Here is a 17,336-nt window from a genome sequence, read left to right as displayed (position 1 = left end):
GATGAATAAAAATAGTACGTTTCCAATATAAGTCTCTACTGATTTTATGGTTGTTACTTAACATCCCTGTCATGTCTGGAATCTGTTAAGAGGACGTTGATGTTTTCCATACATGAACATAACGCCCATTTAAATCGGTACGCGATTTTGTCGAAAACCTGCCATTTTTTAATGGGCATCACGCTATGTCTAGGAGTAAGGACTCTGTTTTTATGGACGATGGGACCACTGGGCCAGCTGCAGCAGCAAGAAAGAAATTTATAGTTCTTTGTCTTTATTCGGTTTACCCAGGAATTTTCCTCGACAATTGACGAGTACAAAGTTAGATTCCATGACCTACATGTGCAGAAAAAAATGAGAAGAATCACAGTCCAGTTAGACCCAGCTTCCAAGTAACAACATGCCATAGAAGCTACCGCAAATCCCGAGAAAAGGTAAGGTTCGTAAGACTCACTGGAATAAATTTTCTGTCGCCGAATTCCAGGAATAGATACAGAGGAAAAATGCCAATTCCAGGTAAGCCATGGGGAAAGATAAACCCAATAGATTTATAAGCGGAATTCGGAAGTCAGGAGAAATTGAATGATGGTGGATGCCCAACAGGGTTAACTTATTAGCCAGTAACCCAACTCGCCACTTCAATTGGCTCGGTCAAAGACAATTCCATAAGTTTCTCAGGTCAGATCATCACACAAAATTATTTCCTGGGTGGAGTTTAATTCGTGTGTTTCCGTATTAGCTTTGCAAGATTCTATTCGAATTCCATAAATCATAATTGCCGTGATTGAAGCCATTATTGGAAAGTATTAACTAGGCCAACTTTCGTGAATACCTTTGATCAGCTGATGGCTTGGATTTTTCAGAAGTTCCTCTGCAATTTCTTGTAAATACATGAATGTTTTTTTGTTCACCAAGCCTGGTATGTGAGCAGGTTAAGTATAAGTAAGGGATATGTTAGTTCCAATCTTAATCCCGCTATCTGAGCAGGTTAATTGTGTGTATATTTTATATTAGTTTCAATCTTAATCCTTTTCAATCACAACTCGCCACCGCAGTTTTCTGTTATTTTCTTTTTAGTTTTTCCCTAAACCATTATTTTATTTGCTTTTTGTTATTTGAACTGATGAAGATCAGGGTTTAAATATAATTGGATGTTTATTAATCATTCACATTCTTACTGTGGCTGTGAAATTCGCAATAAGCACTGGTAAATTCTAGTTCACCACAATCTAAGTTAGTATTTCCTCTCAGAGTAGTCCTGACTTCTAGCCACACAGGGACTCTCAAAATCTGTCTTCCCCTAAACAGAAAGGCGGTGTGCACTCTCAAAATTGATATTCGCCTAAATTGAAAGGCAAGTGAATGGAAAAGCCCCATTAAGAAGCCTCTCCAAGCCTTGAAGGGAAGGTAGATCCTACCTGTATGAGTGACAGCCGTAAACCATGACAGGATGCTTTAGTTTCACAGCTTCAGGAAATCGATGTCTTCGTATCTACTTTTCTAGTGCTGGAATGAAATCAAAGCAAATGGAATTGGATGATGGCACCACAATGCATTGTTGGGTCCCTAAAAAGACCAGCAACAAACCTGCTTTAATTCTTATTCATGGCTTTGGAGCTAATGCAATGTGGCAATGGAGCTCCCAGATTCGATCTCTTCGTCGCCACTTCAATCTGTATGTGCCAGATCTCATTTTCTTTGGAAGATCATTTACAACAAGGCCAGAGAGAACAGAGATTTTTCAATCTCAGTGTGTGATGAAACTGGTTGAGAAGTTAGGAGTGTCCAAGTTCCATGTTGTGGGAGTCAGTTATGGTGGTTTTGTAGCTTACAACTTAGCACATCTGTACCCAGATGCAGTGCAAAAGGTGGTCCTTGTTGCTTCTGGGATTAGCTTTGAAGAGAAAGATATGACAGAAAGGCTTTTCGATGCACCAGACTTGGAAACTGCCATTAGCGTTTTACTGCCACAGACTGCTGCTAATCTGAGAAAACTCTTGAAACTTTCGTTTGTCAAGCCTCCTAGAATGGTCCCTTCCTGTATACTTCAAGATTTCATAGCTGTAAGTTTTGTTATTTCTTCTCTCCTCCTTCAGCATCTAAGCTTGATGAAATTGAACATATTGTGTACATCTGGTTTATTTTCAATGGATTTCTAACATTTTGATATGTTTAGCAAAATGTCTAATTAATTTTTGATGTAATAGAATATGGTAACAGATAGAAGAGAGGAGAGAATAGAGTTGATCAAACATTTAACTGGTGGCAGAAAAGCTTCTGACCTTCCTGTTATAAATCAGGTAAAAAACAAGATAGAATAAGAAGCTCCCTCTGTTAATTTTAGTATTGGGTAAACTGCTAGCTGATAAATTATACAATTCTCTGATGAAAGAAACTTGATTTAACACGAAAGTCTTCTAATGCAGATGCAGGGAGATTATGTGCCTGTTCACACTTCAATAATTAATGATAAGCTTTATGCATATGATCTCTTATGTTCCCATAGTTTAGCTAGAGAAGTTTTGCAACTTTCAATCATCACAGAAGAAAGTTAATTCACATGTTTTAAGCACCAAAGAAACATTGGCAATGATGCACAGGCAGATACACATTTCACCTTTTAACAGATACACATTTCACCTTTTAACTTGAAGTCTGCATCCTTAAACTATGATGTGTTATTATGAAGAGCTGAGTGCTTTCTCTCTTTATATTTGCCTTTCATATACAAGAATGAACTCTTGTTCTTTCCCTGCAGGAAACACTGATCATTTGGGGGGAGCAGGATCGGATCTTTCCACTTGAGTTGGGAAATAGATTGAAGAGGTTTGCACACTTTGACTCTTCCCTGGCTTCATAATATTAGTCATTTGCATTTGTTGCATCTTATTAACCCCGTTTGAGTTGGAGTGTGGCAGGCATCTGGGTGATAGAGCAGAGCTTGTGCTGTTTAAGGATGCAGGGCATGGTGTACACTTAGAGAAGTCAACCAAGTTTAACAAACAGCTAAAGAAGTTTCTGCTAGGCTGATCTTTGACAAATTAATGTCAATCTGGCGATTGCTAAGCATGTTCACTTTGCCAGCACATATATTCACATGTCCTGGAAGAGTTGGGATTTTGGATTTCTGTCCTGCTTCATGTATATTTCTCACAAGTTCTTCAATCTCAGATATGATAGCCTACTGGACATACATGCAAGGCATCAAAGAAAACGAGGCTACGATTCTATGCTTTTTAATTTCTTGGTTGTGATTGTGCTTCTAATTGGAGCAACTTTGTTGAAATGCTTTTGATCTAACTGCAATATACACCAGATTCTTGCCAATATTAGGGCTCTGATTGACTAGAGTGTGCTTCCTCAAATCCTCTAGTGCATTGAACACACATGTTTTCCAATTCAGGGAGAGATACCCCGCTATTTATCTGTAGAGTTTTGCCCTAGCGGGAGTATCGGATGAAAATTTTCCTGGGAGTATGTGATGGAAACTTTTTCCCATGGCCTGATGCTTGAATGATGGCTATCTAATTTGAAGTGTTTTTTTTTTTAATCTAGGATAATTGGTAACTGGTGAGAGTTATCCTGAACAGACCCAGGATCAAATCTAACTGGCTGCCACTATAAACCTAGGCTACCTGCAACAACCTGCAAGCCGCACAATAGCAGGAAACTTATGCCTCAACAAGAGCCGAGACATCCTCTATGGGGTCGCCTACTCTTCTAGCCAAGACACAACAGGGTAAATATATACTCAATAAGATTTAAACGCTCATCTCGCGGGTTTCATCCAGCAAAAACCAGATTCATAATAAAGGTACTAAGAGCCTTGAGCGACTAGGACATCATGAATAAACATAACTAAGAAAAGAAATGCTAACTTGAAATTGCCCATTCTCAAAGAAATGTTATAAGAGTTTCATAGCAACTTTGTTTTGAAATGTCTTCATTAGTGAGATTAAAAAATTCAGATCACCTTCGTTTACATTGTGCCACTGGATTCCACTTGGCATAATATTTTCATGGAAATTAGGGGTAGTAATATATGTTAAAATTTGATTTATGTTATTTTTTTAACGAGTTATTATTTTAAAATAAGTTTTGTAGGACTACATTTTTATCATGTCCAATATTTTACTGGTTTCACGAGACTTCATTTCCACCGCCATTGTCAATTGAGCTACCCAAATGGACAACCTTTTAATTATATTATTATCTTTATTATTGTTCTATTTTTTTTAAGCTATATCACCCCTATATCACCTCGATAGAATAGGGAATTGCACTGGTGACTTCATATCAAAGAATACTTTAACAAAGCACCCAATCACTATTTTTTTTTTTTTAAATCTCAACAAATAATTTGTATTTTACAATTATATATAGCAAATATTTATTATTTCATATTTAAAAAATTTACTCATAAACTCACCTAAATAAAATCTTAAAATCTACTTATTAAAAATTAATTACAAACTAATAGAATTGAACCATTTTTTAAAGATTGAGTTAAAATTCATACTAAAATTCAATTATGAACAAAGAAACATAAAAAATAGGTTATGATATTAAAAGGGAAAATAGTTAATAAGTAAAAAGATATGATACAAGGTTTAAGGGGTGATAATGAAAGAGTGTTTTGTTAAGACATTTTTAGATAAAAAGGTCATTTGTTAGAAATTCTGTGGGCAAAAATCCAACCATGCTGAGAGTTGATGTGACCTAGGCTGAGTGCTATGGCCAAGTGATTTTAATGGCTTAGATGCTCCCGCGTTGTCGTACCCCAAGTTAGGCGTGCCAGTGATCTCAAGACTCACATTACCTAACAAAAAAATATGATATAAGATAAATAGAATTATCTATAATTATATGTACAAGTTTTGCAATTTTCATACAGTAAGTGTTTAAATAGTACATTATATTATTCATTATTAGATGTAAAATATTTATTTTAGAAAAAGAAGTTGAAAATTTGTACATTAAATAAATAAAATTAAAATTTAATAAAGAATTTGAAAATTAATAAATATATAAAGAATTAAATTTAAGATTTTTTTATTATTTGAATTAAACAATTATGGTAAGAATTCTTATCAAAATTAGAAAATTTTCAAAAATTAGAAAATTTTCAACAAACTAATTGAGGTGAACACTTCTTAACTAGAAGATATCTAATAAACTAATTGAGGGCAAACAATTTTTCAACTAAATGTGGGCTTAGTTACACTAATTCTTTGTACCACTGGCCACCTCTTAGCTATACCATGATATCATAATGACAAAATTGGGAAAACACTCTAAAAAATTGATGTTCAATGAACATTTTTTTTATAGGTATAAGTTCAATAAGGGACCTTTTCTCGCTAAGTGTAGTGCCTCCACAAGCTTTGGGCACTCCTCTATTGGTCTATTGGTTTGCATAGCACATGAGTGAGTCACTTCATTATTATACAGTGTGTGAGTGAATCCCCTCCCTTATGTTTTTTGTTTGCATCCAATTAAATATCATAGTGTAATCTTCACACTTAACGAATCAAGGAACTTCTTTTCAATAATTCAAACCAGCAAATTTATTTTTCCACAAACATAATCTACAACCTCTAAATACATAGACCCATCCCCTCTATCCCAGGTGCTTCTTCCCACAAAAAGAAAATGTGATTTCCTTCCTTTTTCTCATGGAATGATGGGATCATCCACTCAAGTAAGTACTATTGTGCCATGTATTTGTTATTAAGAGACTTCGCAAACACATCCATGCTTCTATGAAAAAAAGACTTCTCAATCTTGTTTTTAAATTAAAAAATATAGACCAGAAAAAATACTTTTTCAAATTCAAATTATCTATAGAAAAGATTTTTTATCATAAAGTAAATCCCCAAAACCCCTTACTATTTCCCATTAGTCGTGGTCTTATTGAAAGACATTTATTTGTTGTTATAGACATGTGGGGTTGTTTTATTTTTCAAAATTTTAATAACATAAGAAAGGACAATTTGTTTTATCTTCTATTGAATTGAGATTTCTGTGATCCATATCAATTTTTTGAAAAATCTTCGACGCCGAAGATTCTTTAAAAAATTGTTTTATCTTCATTTCAATTTTCATTGAATCTTTCCTCTCTACTTGTGACCTCTTTTACAGTACGGTGTGAAATGTAACCTGATAAAGATAGACTCTGAACTCTTTAAACAAATTTTCGTTTTTTAAATTGACTGTGAATCCTACTTTGTATATTGGTCAAGAGGAAATTCCATACGACCACAATGACACGAAAGTTCACTGTGCTCATTTCCAAAGAGAAACGTGAGGCGAATAAACATGGTATGTTTTTCATAAAAGTTTCTATAGATTGTTTGATGGGACCACCATCGCATGAAAGGTCGTATAGATTTTGATTGTAGCTTAAGATTTTGATTTTGATTTTGGTTTTTATTATTTTTTAATTTATTTATTTTTAAAAAACAATTGTAATTTTAAATTAATGATTTTGTAAAATTTAATTATTTTAGAATTTTTTCATATTGTTAAATCTATTTTTACGTTCAAAAATATAATTTAAGCAAAAGTTCATTGTGCTTATTTCCAAAAAGAAACCTGAGATGAATAAACATGGTATGTTTTTCATAAAAGTTTGTATAGATTGTTTGATGGGACCACCATCGCATGAAAGTTCGTATAGATTTTAAGTCTAGCTTAAGCTTTTGATTATTATTATTATTATTATTTAATTTATTTATTTTAAAAAAATAATTTTTATTTTGAATTATTGATTTTGTAAAAATTAATTATTTTAGAATTTTTTCAAATTGTTAAATCTATTTCTACGTTCAAAAATATAATTTAAGCAAAAGTTCATTGTGCTCATTTCCAAAAGGAAACATGAGATGAATAAACATAGTATGTTTTTCATAAAAAATTGTATAGATTTTAAATTTAGCTTTAGCTTTTGATTTTTATTATTATTATTTTTTAATTTATTTATTTTTAAAAAATAATTGTAATTTTGAATTATTGATTTTGTAAAATATAATTATTTTAGAATTTTTTCAAATCCTTAAATCTATTTCTACATTCAAATTTATAAGTTAAGCAAATATTATATGGCAACATCCTCTTTGCTTTGAGAAGTCCAAAAATGCATAATACATAATCTAATTAAGTACACAAATTTAATATTTTTTGTCAAAATATAATTAATATAAGAAAAACATTATTTACTCATAAAATTATAAAGAATGATTTAATAGAAAATTCTAAATTGAAGAGGTAGTTCTTATAAATAGTTATTAATAGTAGCCTCTGAGGTGTCAATTAGACAGTGACATGGGTGTTTTGTGAAGACACTTTGTGGTGTAAAGGTCACCTATTTGAAATTTTGTGGGAAAAAAATTAGCCATGCTAAGGGCTAGTGTGGCGGTTCGATCCATGATTTTGAGCTCAATGCACAGCTTAGTCATGTAATTATCTCAAGATAGACTCACATAAACTAGAAAGCAATAAAAATATTACTTATAAATTAATCTAATTTTTAAAATTTATTGAAAGTAATGGACCATTTTGCTGAATAAACTTTGCTTATATATAAATGAACATTATAAATAATAATGAGGAACTTATCATGAAGGAACTTCTTAGAGTTTGAATAATCTCAAATCCTTATGAAATTGGTAGGTGGGGAGCCACTTGGAACGAATATTTTTTTTTAATTTATTAAAAGCCAATGCAAACTAACAAACTCTGTAATACACTACAACATTTGATAAGGATTAAGACTAGGCATATGTTGAGCATATTCCTTGAGAATCAATCTAGGCCCTCAATTAAAAAAAAAAAAAGTCAAGAGATCTCATCCACCTTAAGTTAAAATAAGAAGCCTTTGGCAATTATATTGGTATATCATATATATTTGTTTCACCTCTTTTTTTAATTGGAATATATATGTTTTCAAAAAATTATTAATTTCAAGAAGAAAGAAATAATTCAAAGGTTTTTCATTATTTCTAGTTTATTTTCTCTATTTTATTTTTATTCTCTTCTTATGTCCAATTAATTTCCTGATCATGCATCCTATGGTGAATTAACTTTATTTGTGGTGATTTGTGGAGAGGAGGCTCAATAACAAATTAAAATTGTTAGAGTAAATTTTTAGAGTTTAAAATCGTTTTCAAAAAATTGAAAAATAAGCTATAAGAAATGAAAAATAAAAAAGAATCAATGGTTGAAGAAAGTTGCACCTTAAAGATGGTATCAAATAGTTAAAAGAGAAATTAAATGACATCTTGGCCCTAAATAATTATGTAAAATAAATTAGACATCAAACCTATCAAAGAAGAAATAAACAAGTTACATGAGTTGGATCATGAGTGTCATAAAAGAGCCTTGAATCTTACAATTGTTGGTGTAAAAGAGCAGAAAGATCAAATACTAGCAATAGTAAAACAACTAAAAAATAAGTCACAAATTGAACAACTTATCTCATAAAAGAAAGAAGGTTGGGAAAATATTCAAGCATAAAGATAAATTGATCCATGTTAAGGTAGGTTGCAACAACCATAAATTTCACATATACTCAATAAATATTCAAGCTTAAAAGGGACATGAATCTTTATAAATGAGGACCTCATACCAAGTTGAATTATGGGAGGAGGTTCAAAATGTAAATGAAGCAAGAAAGGAAGGGGAATGGACAATAATTAGAAATAGCAAGGCTATTATTATGGATGGAGACCAAAATGAGAGTAATACATAGGAATTTGGAACACTCTGGATCCCTTTTTGGAACTTTCGTGGTTTTCCATGGCATAAAGGTTCTATGTAAATTTGGATCATGAGTGAAATTGATATTATTTCTTTAGTTGAAACTTGGGAACATGATGAGTCCCTCACATAGATGGACTCATTTTATTGTCAGCGTGGAACAAGAAATCCTCTCGTGGAGGGATTGGAGGAATAATTTGTTATATACAAAATAAAATTTCTTCTCACACTCATCTTCATAAGATATACCCTCTCAATTGCCACATTTGGATCAAAATATTTGATATTAACTCTAATAAAATTTATATTGCAATTTGTTATTTCACGTCTATAGACTCCAACTTTTATAAGAAAAATAATCTGGATAAAAATCTCCCTTATAGTACCTTGGAATTATATATTCACAGTCCAAGGACTGAAAGTAATATCCTCTTGTTAGAAAACTTTAATGCTAGAATTGCAACTACTCAAACTATTCTAAACCCTATTCCTCTTTGGCTAGATGAGGACCTTATTTTAGCTAGTATATACAAAAGAAACTTTTAAGACTAGACTGAGAATTTATTTGGTACCAAGTTATTCAAACTTTGTAGCTCTCAAGACATTGTAATTTGCAATGGCATAATTAAGTTGTCAAATTTCAACTAGATGACTTGTATTCATGGACTTGGTAGTACCATTGTGGATTATGTGTTCTCTGATATCCTTGTTTCTAGGCAAATTTTAAAGTTTAATCTCTTAAATGGGCATGAACCTAGAACTGATCTTAAACCTTTAACCTTAACATTAAACTTTTCCATGCACAATAATTATGAGAATCAAAGGCACCTACATTTCAAAAAAAAAAAATGTATCTTTTCTTAAAGGATATAAATAAGGATTTAGACCTCTTAACTTATAAATATAATGTTGAAAACCTCTATCATAATTTACTACAACCCTCTCCTCTTCTGTTAAGAAGTTCTCTAATGCATGAGCATTTTAACAAAACAAATATTTCACCAAAGGGATTGGTTCCCTTTTGCATTTTCTTTAAATTGTGATACTTTAATTTAGGAGAATTTTTGTAGTTAGGAGATTATGTTGAAGTGTCCTTAAGGGACATATGTAGAAAAATTATTAGGATGAGGTGGTATTAGTTTCTAGTAAAGGGACGAATGTAGAAAAAACAAGAGAGGGATGTTAGCTAACAAACTCCATTTTGTAATAAATATATTTTACTAATTAAGGAGGATAAAAAGCCAACCAGAGAAAGAAAGGATGAGATGAGTGGAGTGAGAGGGAAATTATTGAATCTTGTGTAATTGTCTTGTTCTATGTAATTTGATTTTGGGGCTTGAGTTATATCATATTTAATTGTTGTGTGTTGGCTTCCAAATGTTTTTGTTTCGTTTTCTACCCTCTTGTTATAATTATTCAATAACGAACAATGGTATCTCTCCAGTTGCGGGACTATCTAGTTCTTTGAGGTCACAGGGTTGACCATATTTTTGCAAATCCATCCACATCTAGGTGCACCAGGTCATTCAACAACTTTGTGTAGTATCGACGAATCTAGAACCCTTCATATTAACCTGTGTGACATTCCATTTCCCACAATTAGAACTTGAGGATATAACACAAGGCTCTACTCTGAGTCACAAAAAACTCAATGTTGTTTCTCTAGGAGGCTGAACGAGTGGTTTGATAGAATGACCAAGGCGGTCTCACAAGATATATGAGCCATCCACGTGACTTGGTGGTATTCCGGGGTGGTTTACCTACGCGACCCCCTCCCCCTAATAGTCCTAAGCGGCCCCACAATCCCGCTGGGTTTTAGATCCGTTCATCCCTATGATCATGCCATTCAAAAGTGGTCGCTCATTAAACGAGGATTGTGCACAATGAAAGGCCAAAAATATTCAACAAAAAATTTGGTAGATGAAGAAATTTTTGGGTTGAAAATGTAAAGACCAATTTGGTGTCAAATTGTGGTATTAGAGCACAATTTCTCTTGAACATGGTAGAAAGACAAAAAGGAGCAGCTCAAGGAGTCAGTGGAAGGAGACTTGTAGTTAGAGGAGTAGGTAGAGGGAACCTTGTAGCGAATGCAACCTTAAAAGAGGATATGAGCCACATTCAAGAAAGGCTGGGATCAATGGAAACTACTTAGAGGTGATGAGTTGACGCAAGTGATTCCTATAAAGTATAAGAAGAACCTTCTAGTGAAGAAGAAGGAGGAGAATCATCAAAAGAGAGAATCTATAAAATGATAGCCAAAGTGAGTGCCATATCGAATATGGAAGTACTTGTATATAAAGGTAATTTGAATGTTGAAGAAGTAATTGATTGGATAAATTCCATGGACAAGTATTTTGATTATGAAGAAGTAGATGAGGCATTGAGAGTGAAGTTTACGGTCACAAGGCTGAAAAAACTATAAGTTTTAACACTATACAGTTAATTGTTGCAAATAGATTATTAATCAAATGGAAAGCTACAATGGCACACACACAAATTTTCATAGAAGTTTTATCCTTAAAGCCCAAACCCAGGAAAAACCAGCAAGCTTATTATTTCATTATATTTTTTGTATAGTATTACAATACAATATACATGCTGCAACATATGAAAAATCAATTGAATCATGGTTCCATAACCAAAAATACAATACCATAGGAAAATCCACCATGTTCCACAAAAGTTCTTTTAGAAAAAACATGGGCCAAAAAATTGACACAAAAAACCACCAATTTTTATTTTTTATTTTGAGGCGTGACCCCAAACTCCATGCAGGGGGTTGAAAATCCCCTCCTCCCCAAACCTCCCTTTGTTCATGGTACATATAAGTCGTGTAAAGAGTATAACACATATTGATCCAAAAATAAAAGTAAAGGTTTTATTGATCGATTTGTAGGTTAGTTTATGTATCTTTGTGCAATGGATCAATATTGCGAAAACACACAAACTTAAGTTAATTTTCATAATTTTTAAAGTATTAAGAGGAAAAAAATGCAGCACAATAAAAACACAAGTTGATAACGGAGTTCACCCATATTAGGATACGCCTTCGGGTCTATCTTCCAATGGTGACCACTTTATTAAGATGTTAAAATACTAATTACATCAAAATACAAGCTTCAAATTGCAAAAATAACACTCCCACGTTGTCCAGAATGCTCAAAAACCCCTGTCTAGGCTCTTGTATCACTAAAAAAGGTTAAAATTTGAGCAAAATATGCCCCCTTTTCCAAACTAGTCTTGAACCTCTGCAACAAAAAAAAATCCTCTGCTATCTATTTAACAAACAGGCTCGTGGCCAATTGTGTGTATGAGTTTGAAACCCAGAGGTCTTTGGTTCGATCTAGCAGAGTCGACTGTATTGGCAGGTTCATTGCATATATATTAATTTTGTTTTGTTAATAGGTCGTTGGCCCCTCCTTCAATAGCCCGTCAGTTCCGCTACCATATAACCATGGGTCATAGGCCATATGCCATACACCCAAATCCACTCTCGCATTGGTCATATAGTGTAATGGGATTGGGGGTTACGACCTCACCCGACACCTCCATCTCCATTGTTAAAATTCATATAACATATCATAAAACCGGGGTTGGTCGGTCGGTTGGGTCGGCCCCTCAATTGCCAAATCGGTAAACCCTAAATATACCTCGTCACCAATGCTCATTAAGTCTCACCTTTGGTGTAATGGTAGAGTTTTGGAGTTTTGGATGAGAGGTCGAAGTTTCAAATCTTGCAAAGCCTTGTCAATTGCTTAAACTAATTTTTGGCACCAAACCTTGAGACACTTGGTGACCTCTCATAGGGCCACATGGTGACCTTTGATTGGCCTATGTGGTGGCCTATGATTGGACCACCTCACCAACTGTACAACTAACCAACAAGTGCCATGTGACCTCTTGTGATTCACCCACCTGCTCGTTTGTACACCCAGTCAGCCTTGCCATGCCAACATACTAAATGCCACATCAACATCTGTACCCTGCACAGTCAACCTTGCAAGTTGATGTTTTTACTATTTGGCCAAAAATTCAGAACATCATAACTTCCTCATACAATGTCAAATTGAGGTGATTCAAGAATCCTTGGAATCATACCGATGAGTTCTATGACTTGGAACTATTTTTAGGATATTTTGAACACTTATATTTTTAAGAATTTTCCAGATCCCTTGGATCACTCCTCCCTAGTGGATGCTTTTGGACTACCAAAAGTATGTTTTTACTTAGTAGGTCACAACTCCCTCAATTTACCAATCTCTATCCATGTTACTTTACTTGGCTTGCTACCTTTGAGACTCACATGATGATACTCCACATTGCCTCTACGTGAAGTCCTTATTCTAATGTCAAGAATAATATCTTCTTGCAACTCAATCAAGTATTCAAGAGCAAACTCCTCTATAGATGGAATATGAAAATTATATTCTTGATCATCAACCAAAGGAGGCTCACATAATCTCAAGTTTTCCACATTCACAACAGAGTACATTTTCATATAAGGTGGAAAATATAATTGGAAAGCATTATTAGCAATCTTTTCCAAAATTTTGAAAGGACCATATCTGATTGGTTTGAGATTTTTACCTTCACCTTGCAATCTTTCCTTGCTAATGTATAACCAAACTTGATCTCACAGTTGGAAATCATGATCAACCTGATCCTTATCATGCCTTGCTTTGTACTTGGCTTGGATTTTCTCCAGTTCTTGTACCCTTTGATGCACTAATTGGATTTTTTCAATGAAATGCTTGGTTTTGTCTACATCACTATGTCCATCCACTACAATGTATTTACCAAAGATAAAATCCAAAGGAGACTTTGGAAAATAACCCAAATAAGTGTCAAATAGAGATATCCCTAACTCATGTATAAATAAGATGAGCATCCTTCAAAGGAAAAGAACAGTTGCCAGTTATTCACTAGCATCATATTTATGATTTTTCATTCAACATGAATAATATTATTTTCTTGCAATTATGAGTTATGAATGTTTCTTGATTTTTAGGGAGTGATAGTTGTTCATGTGTGCTCATTGAGGAATGGACAGATCCCCATTAACCATAATTTGCATACATTTGTAACATAGTTTAATTTCTGTTATTCCTTTTCATGTAGGTGTGATTTACTTTCCGCAAGTGTGTTTTGTTATGTGAAGATTGATTTCCTTTCAGTATCTAGTTTTTATGTGAGAAGGAAAACCAAGACTCTTGAAAAAGAGACTCTTCTCCATGAGCTAAGAACTGAACTGAAAACAATATTTACTTGCTTTCATTTATATGATTTATTTCCTCCTTTCTTAGATGAAATGGTAATGTTGTTGGAGTAGAACTGTGAGTAAGGATAACCAAGATCTCTTAAGTTAGGAGCCTCTTCTCTTGCTATCTACACATCACAAACCACTTCTTTTTAGTTTCTCTTCTTAGGGACAATACTGTGAGGAAGGACAACCAGGACCTCCTAAGTTAGGAGTCTCTTCTCTTGCTTGTTGCATCTTGAATCAAAAAAATTTTAGTTTCTTTAAACTTATAAGTTATTTGTGATATGGATTTCATTTCTTTCTTTCCATCCTAAATAAACATTCTACAACAGTTTCATCTGAGGTCCCATATATTTTGGTTTGCTACTAAGTTTACGAAACCCCCGGGTTGACATAGTAAAATAAAAATGGATTTAACATACCATTAAGTCGCCCCTACAATCTCTAATATATGTTTTTCCCTCTTAGCACTAGAGGGGAAACTCACTCGATTCTGCTTCCCATATACACAATTTTTACAAAAATAAAAATCTAGAGAGAAATTCGACATACCTTCTACCATACCATTACCATGAAGTATTCAAAGGCCCTTCTCTCCAAGATGTCCAAGGCTTTGATGCCATAGCATATTTTCTCCAGAGACCACTAGATTTTCTACTCCACTTTCAAGAACCACAAAATTGTTGCATCCATCAATAACAATGCTACCCTGAAGCTTGTATAGAGTTCCAATCTGAACTCCCCACATCAATACCAGTGCTCCCCGAACCATCTTGCGGGTATCTTTATCGAACATTGTTTTTACCCCTGCATCATCCAACTTGCTTAGAAAAATCAGATTTATAGCCAATGCAGGAATATGCAGAACACCCAAAAGTGTTCTAATCCTTCCACCTTGCAACCTCAACTTGACTTTTTCATGACCAATGATTCTAGCCTTCCTGTCATCCCCTAAGAAGACATCACTACCATCATATTTCTCATACTCACATAACCACTCTCTATGGGGAGTGAAGTGAAAGGATGCACCTAATTCAATCAACCATGCCTCATGGTCTACATGTGTACTTGAAGAAGAAGACAAGTACACATCCCCACCTTTATCTGAGGTGGATTTCACCTCTGCAGAAGGAGCATCATCAGATCCCTTTCCTGTCTCAGGATCTTTAGATTTACAGTCCCTTTTGAAGTGCCCTTCCTTTCCGCATATCCAGCACACCTTTACAAGTTTTCCTGGAGATTTAGATCTCCCTCTAGATTTAGATCTCCCATTCGATGACTTATTTTTGTTTCTGTTCTAGGACCATCCTCGTACAGACAAAGCGTCACCATTTTTTCCCTCCATATTTTTTTGTCTCATCTCCTGCGACAACAAGGATGAGACTATTTCATCAAACTGCAAGGTAGTTACATTGCTACCTATTGCAACAACCAGACTATCCCACAAATCTAGTAGAGAACACAACAAACTAACGCACTTATCTTCATCTAAAATTTTAATATCAATAGATAATAACTAGCTTACCACAGTATTAAAGGCGTTTAGATTCTCTGTCACCGAGTCTCTAACTTGTCCCACAAATCCTTCGTGGAAGCTTCCCCTAATACATTCAACAATACTGAATCTGAGACACACAATCTCATTGTCCTCTTTGCCTTCCGATCCAACTTCGCCCAGTCTTTAGCTACCATTGTTGTTGGTTTAGTACCCAAATCTACCACGATCCACTGATCTTTATCCACCAACAGATCCTTCATCTTGAGTTTCCACAACCCAAATATCTGACCATTAAATTTATCAATCTCTATCTTTCCACTACTCGCCATCTTCTTTCACCACAAGAATCAATCACGCATATCTCCCACTGAACATGGTCTACCACAGGCTCGAGAAAAATGCCCCAGTAGAAAAGGCGTCCCCTTGAAGCTGAAACAACTCAGATATCAAATGTAGGTTTTAACCCCATACAAAAATTACCTGCATACGAATTCTAAAAATAGAAAATAAACAATGGTGAGAGCATAAAACATAAAACATATATACACAAAGAGTTTCCCCTCAATCCCAGAAACCAAGACTACCAGATTGATTTTTCATTATATTCCTTTTAATGTTACAATACATATATATACATGTTGAAGCATCCATAAACCGCAATCTATTAACCCTGGATTAGAACCTAACCATAGTTCTCTTGACTGGATCTATAAAATACCATGGACATCAAACCATCATGCCCAAAACCATGTGCAAAATCCATGCACAAAACCATAGCTAGGTCCACCCACCTAATATAAGGTCCAGAAAAAAATTTCTTGGGGCGCTGCCCCAGATCTCATGCAGGAGGGCTACCACCCCCCTGCTACACCTAGCACAACGTATAGGGGGTGCTACCACCCCCCGTGTGTGGGGTATTCATGGAAATAATATAACACACACCCAACATATTGGTCTCTATCTTAACTCTGATCTCTCAAGCGTCGAGAGGGATCAAATCTCTCGAGGTGCAAACCACTTTTTTGAGTGCAAAAATTGAGGAAAGATTTGCACCTCGAGATATTTGATCCCCCTCGGAGCTTGATAGATCCAAAGTTAAGATGGATCTAGGCTAGTTTAAGTCATGTGCGGCCAAGGAAAATCTATCAGAGATATGATTAATTCTATCAATATTATGTAAATGCATCTAATATTAATATAATCATTTAAAATATGCTAAATATGTTTGAGATTAATCTGGTCATTTTAATTTTAAATTTTCTTATTTACCTTAGTTTATTGAGATGATAAATATTGTTAATAACTTTAATGGTGAAATTAAAATTTTGAATGCAAAGTGACAATGTAATAGTGTTGAATGATAGACAATGTGAAAAATAAGAATGTAGTCAATTACAAATAGACTTCATTGTGATTAATCTCAAACTATGTTCTTCTACTATTCTTATCTTCACCCTTGTTACTTTTGTCATATTTTCGTATCGATTATATGAAAATGACAGTTGAAATCGTAAACCATTTAAATATTTCGCTCAAGCTATTGTAGTAAACATCATACCTTGTCTCTCTTGTTGTTCAATATTAATAGGTTGAATTACTATAACACAAAAATCAATGTAAATTGTCAATAATTTTTTGTGCTTACACTGAAATCAATACACAATGTTAATCCAATCACTTTAAAATAATGTACCATCATACATCCAATTACATCAAATCAGAAATCAACATCTACACTCAAATCAGTGCATCTAGTGCAATTAAGAAAATAGGATTAGAACCCAACATCTACATTGGAAATCAATGCATCTAGTGCAAGAA

The 17,336-nt window shown here is 34.0% G+C and overlaps 1 protein-coding gene across 3 annotated transcripts; it reads left to right on the top strand.

The window, feature by feature from the left end:
• Window positions 1-247: 247 nt before the first annotated feature.
• LOC149254846 (uncharacterized) lies at window positions 248-3,327 on the top strand. Of its 3 annotated transcripts, none has more exons than XM_089457131.1 (5): window positions 248-678; window positions 1,309-2,063; window positions 2,208-2,300; window positions 2,759-2,826; window positions 2,919-3,327. In XM_089457131.1, exons 2-5 carry the CDS (start codon window positions 1,443-1,445, stop codon window positions 3,028-3,030), a joined length of 894 nt encoding a protein of 297 aa, XP_089313257.1. In that variant the 5' UTR covers window positions 248-678; window positions 1,309-1,442; the 3' UTR covers window positions 3,031-3,327. The 3 variants fall into 3 exon arrangements, with proteins under 3 accessions (XP_089313257.1, XP_089313256.1, XP_089313255.1); XM_089457130.1 differs by having other exon boundaries at window positions 1,278-2,063; XM_089457129.1 differs by lacking the exon at window positions 248-678 and having other exon boundaries at window positions 756-2,063.
• The last annotated feature ends 14,009 nt before the right edge of the window (window positions 3,328-17,336 follow it).

The sequence above is a fragment of the Pinus tabuliformis genome, chromosome 7 (assembly GCF_031772625.1).
Source record: "Pinus tabuliformis cultivar Carrire ecotype Pingquan chromosome 7, CPIR1, whole genome shotgun sequence".
In the NCBI taxonomy this organism is placed as follows: Eukaryota; Viridiplantae; Streptophyta; class Pinopsida; order Pinales; family Pinaceae; genus Pinus; species Pinus tabuliformis.
The sequence above is the reverse complement of the archived record's forward strand: the minus strand, read 5'-3'. Positions and strand labels throughout refer to the sequence as shown.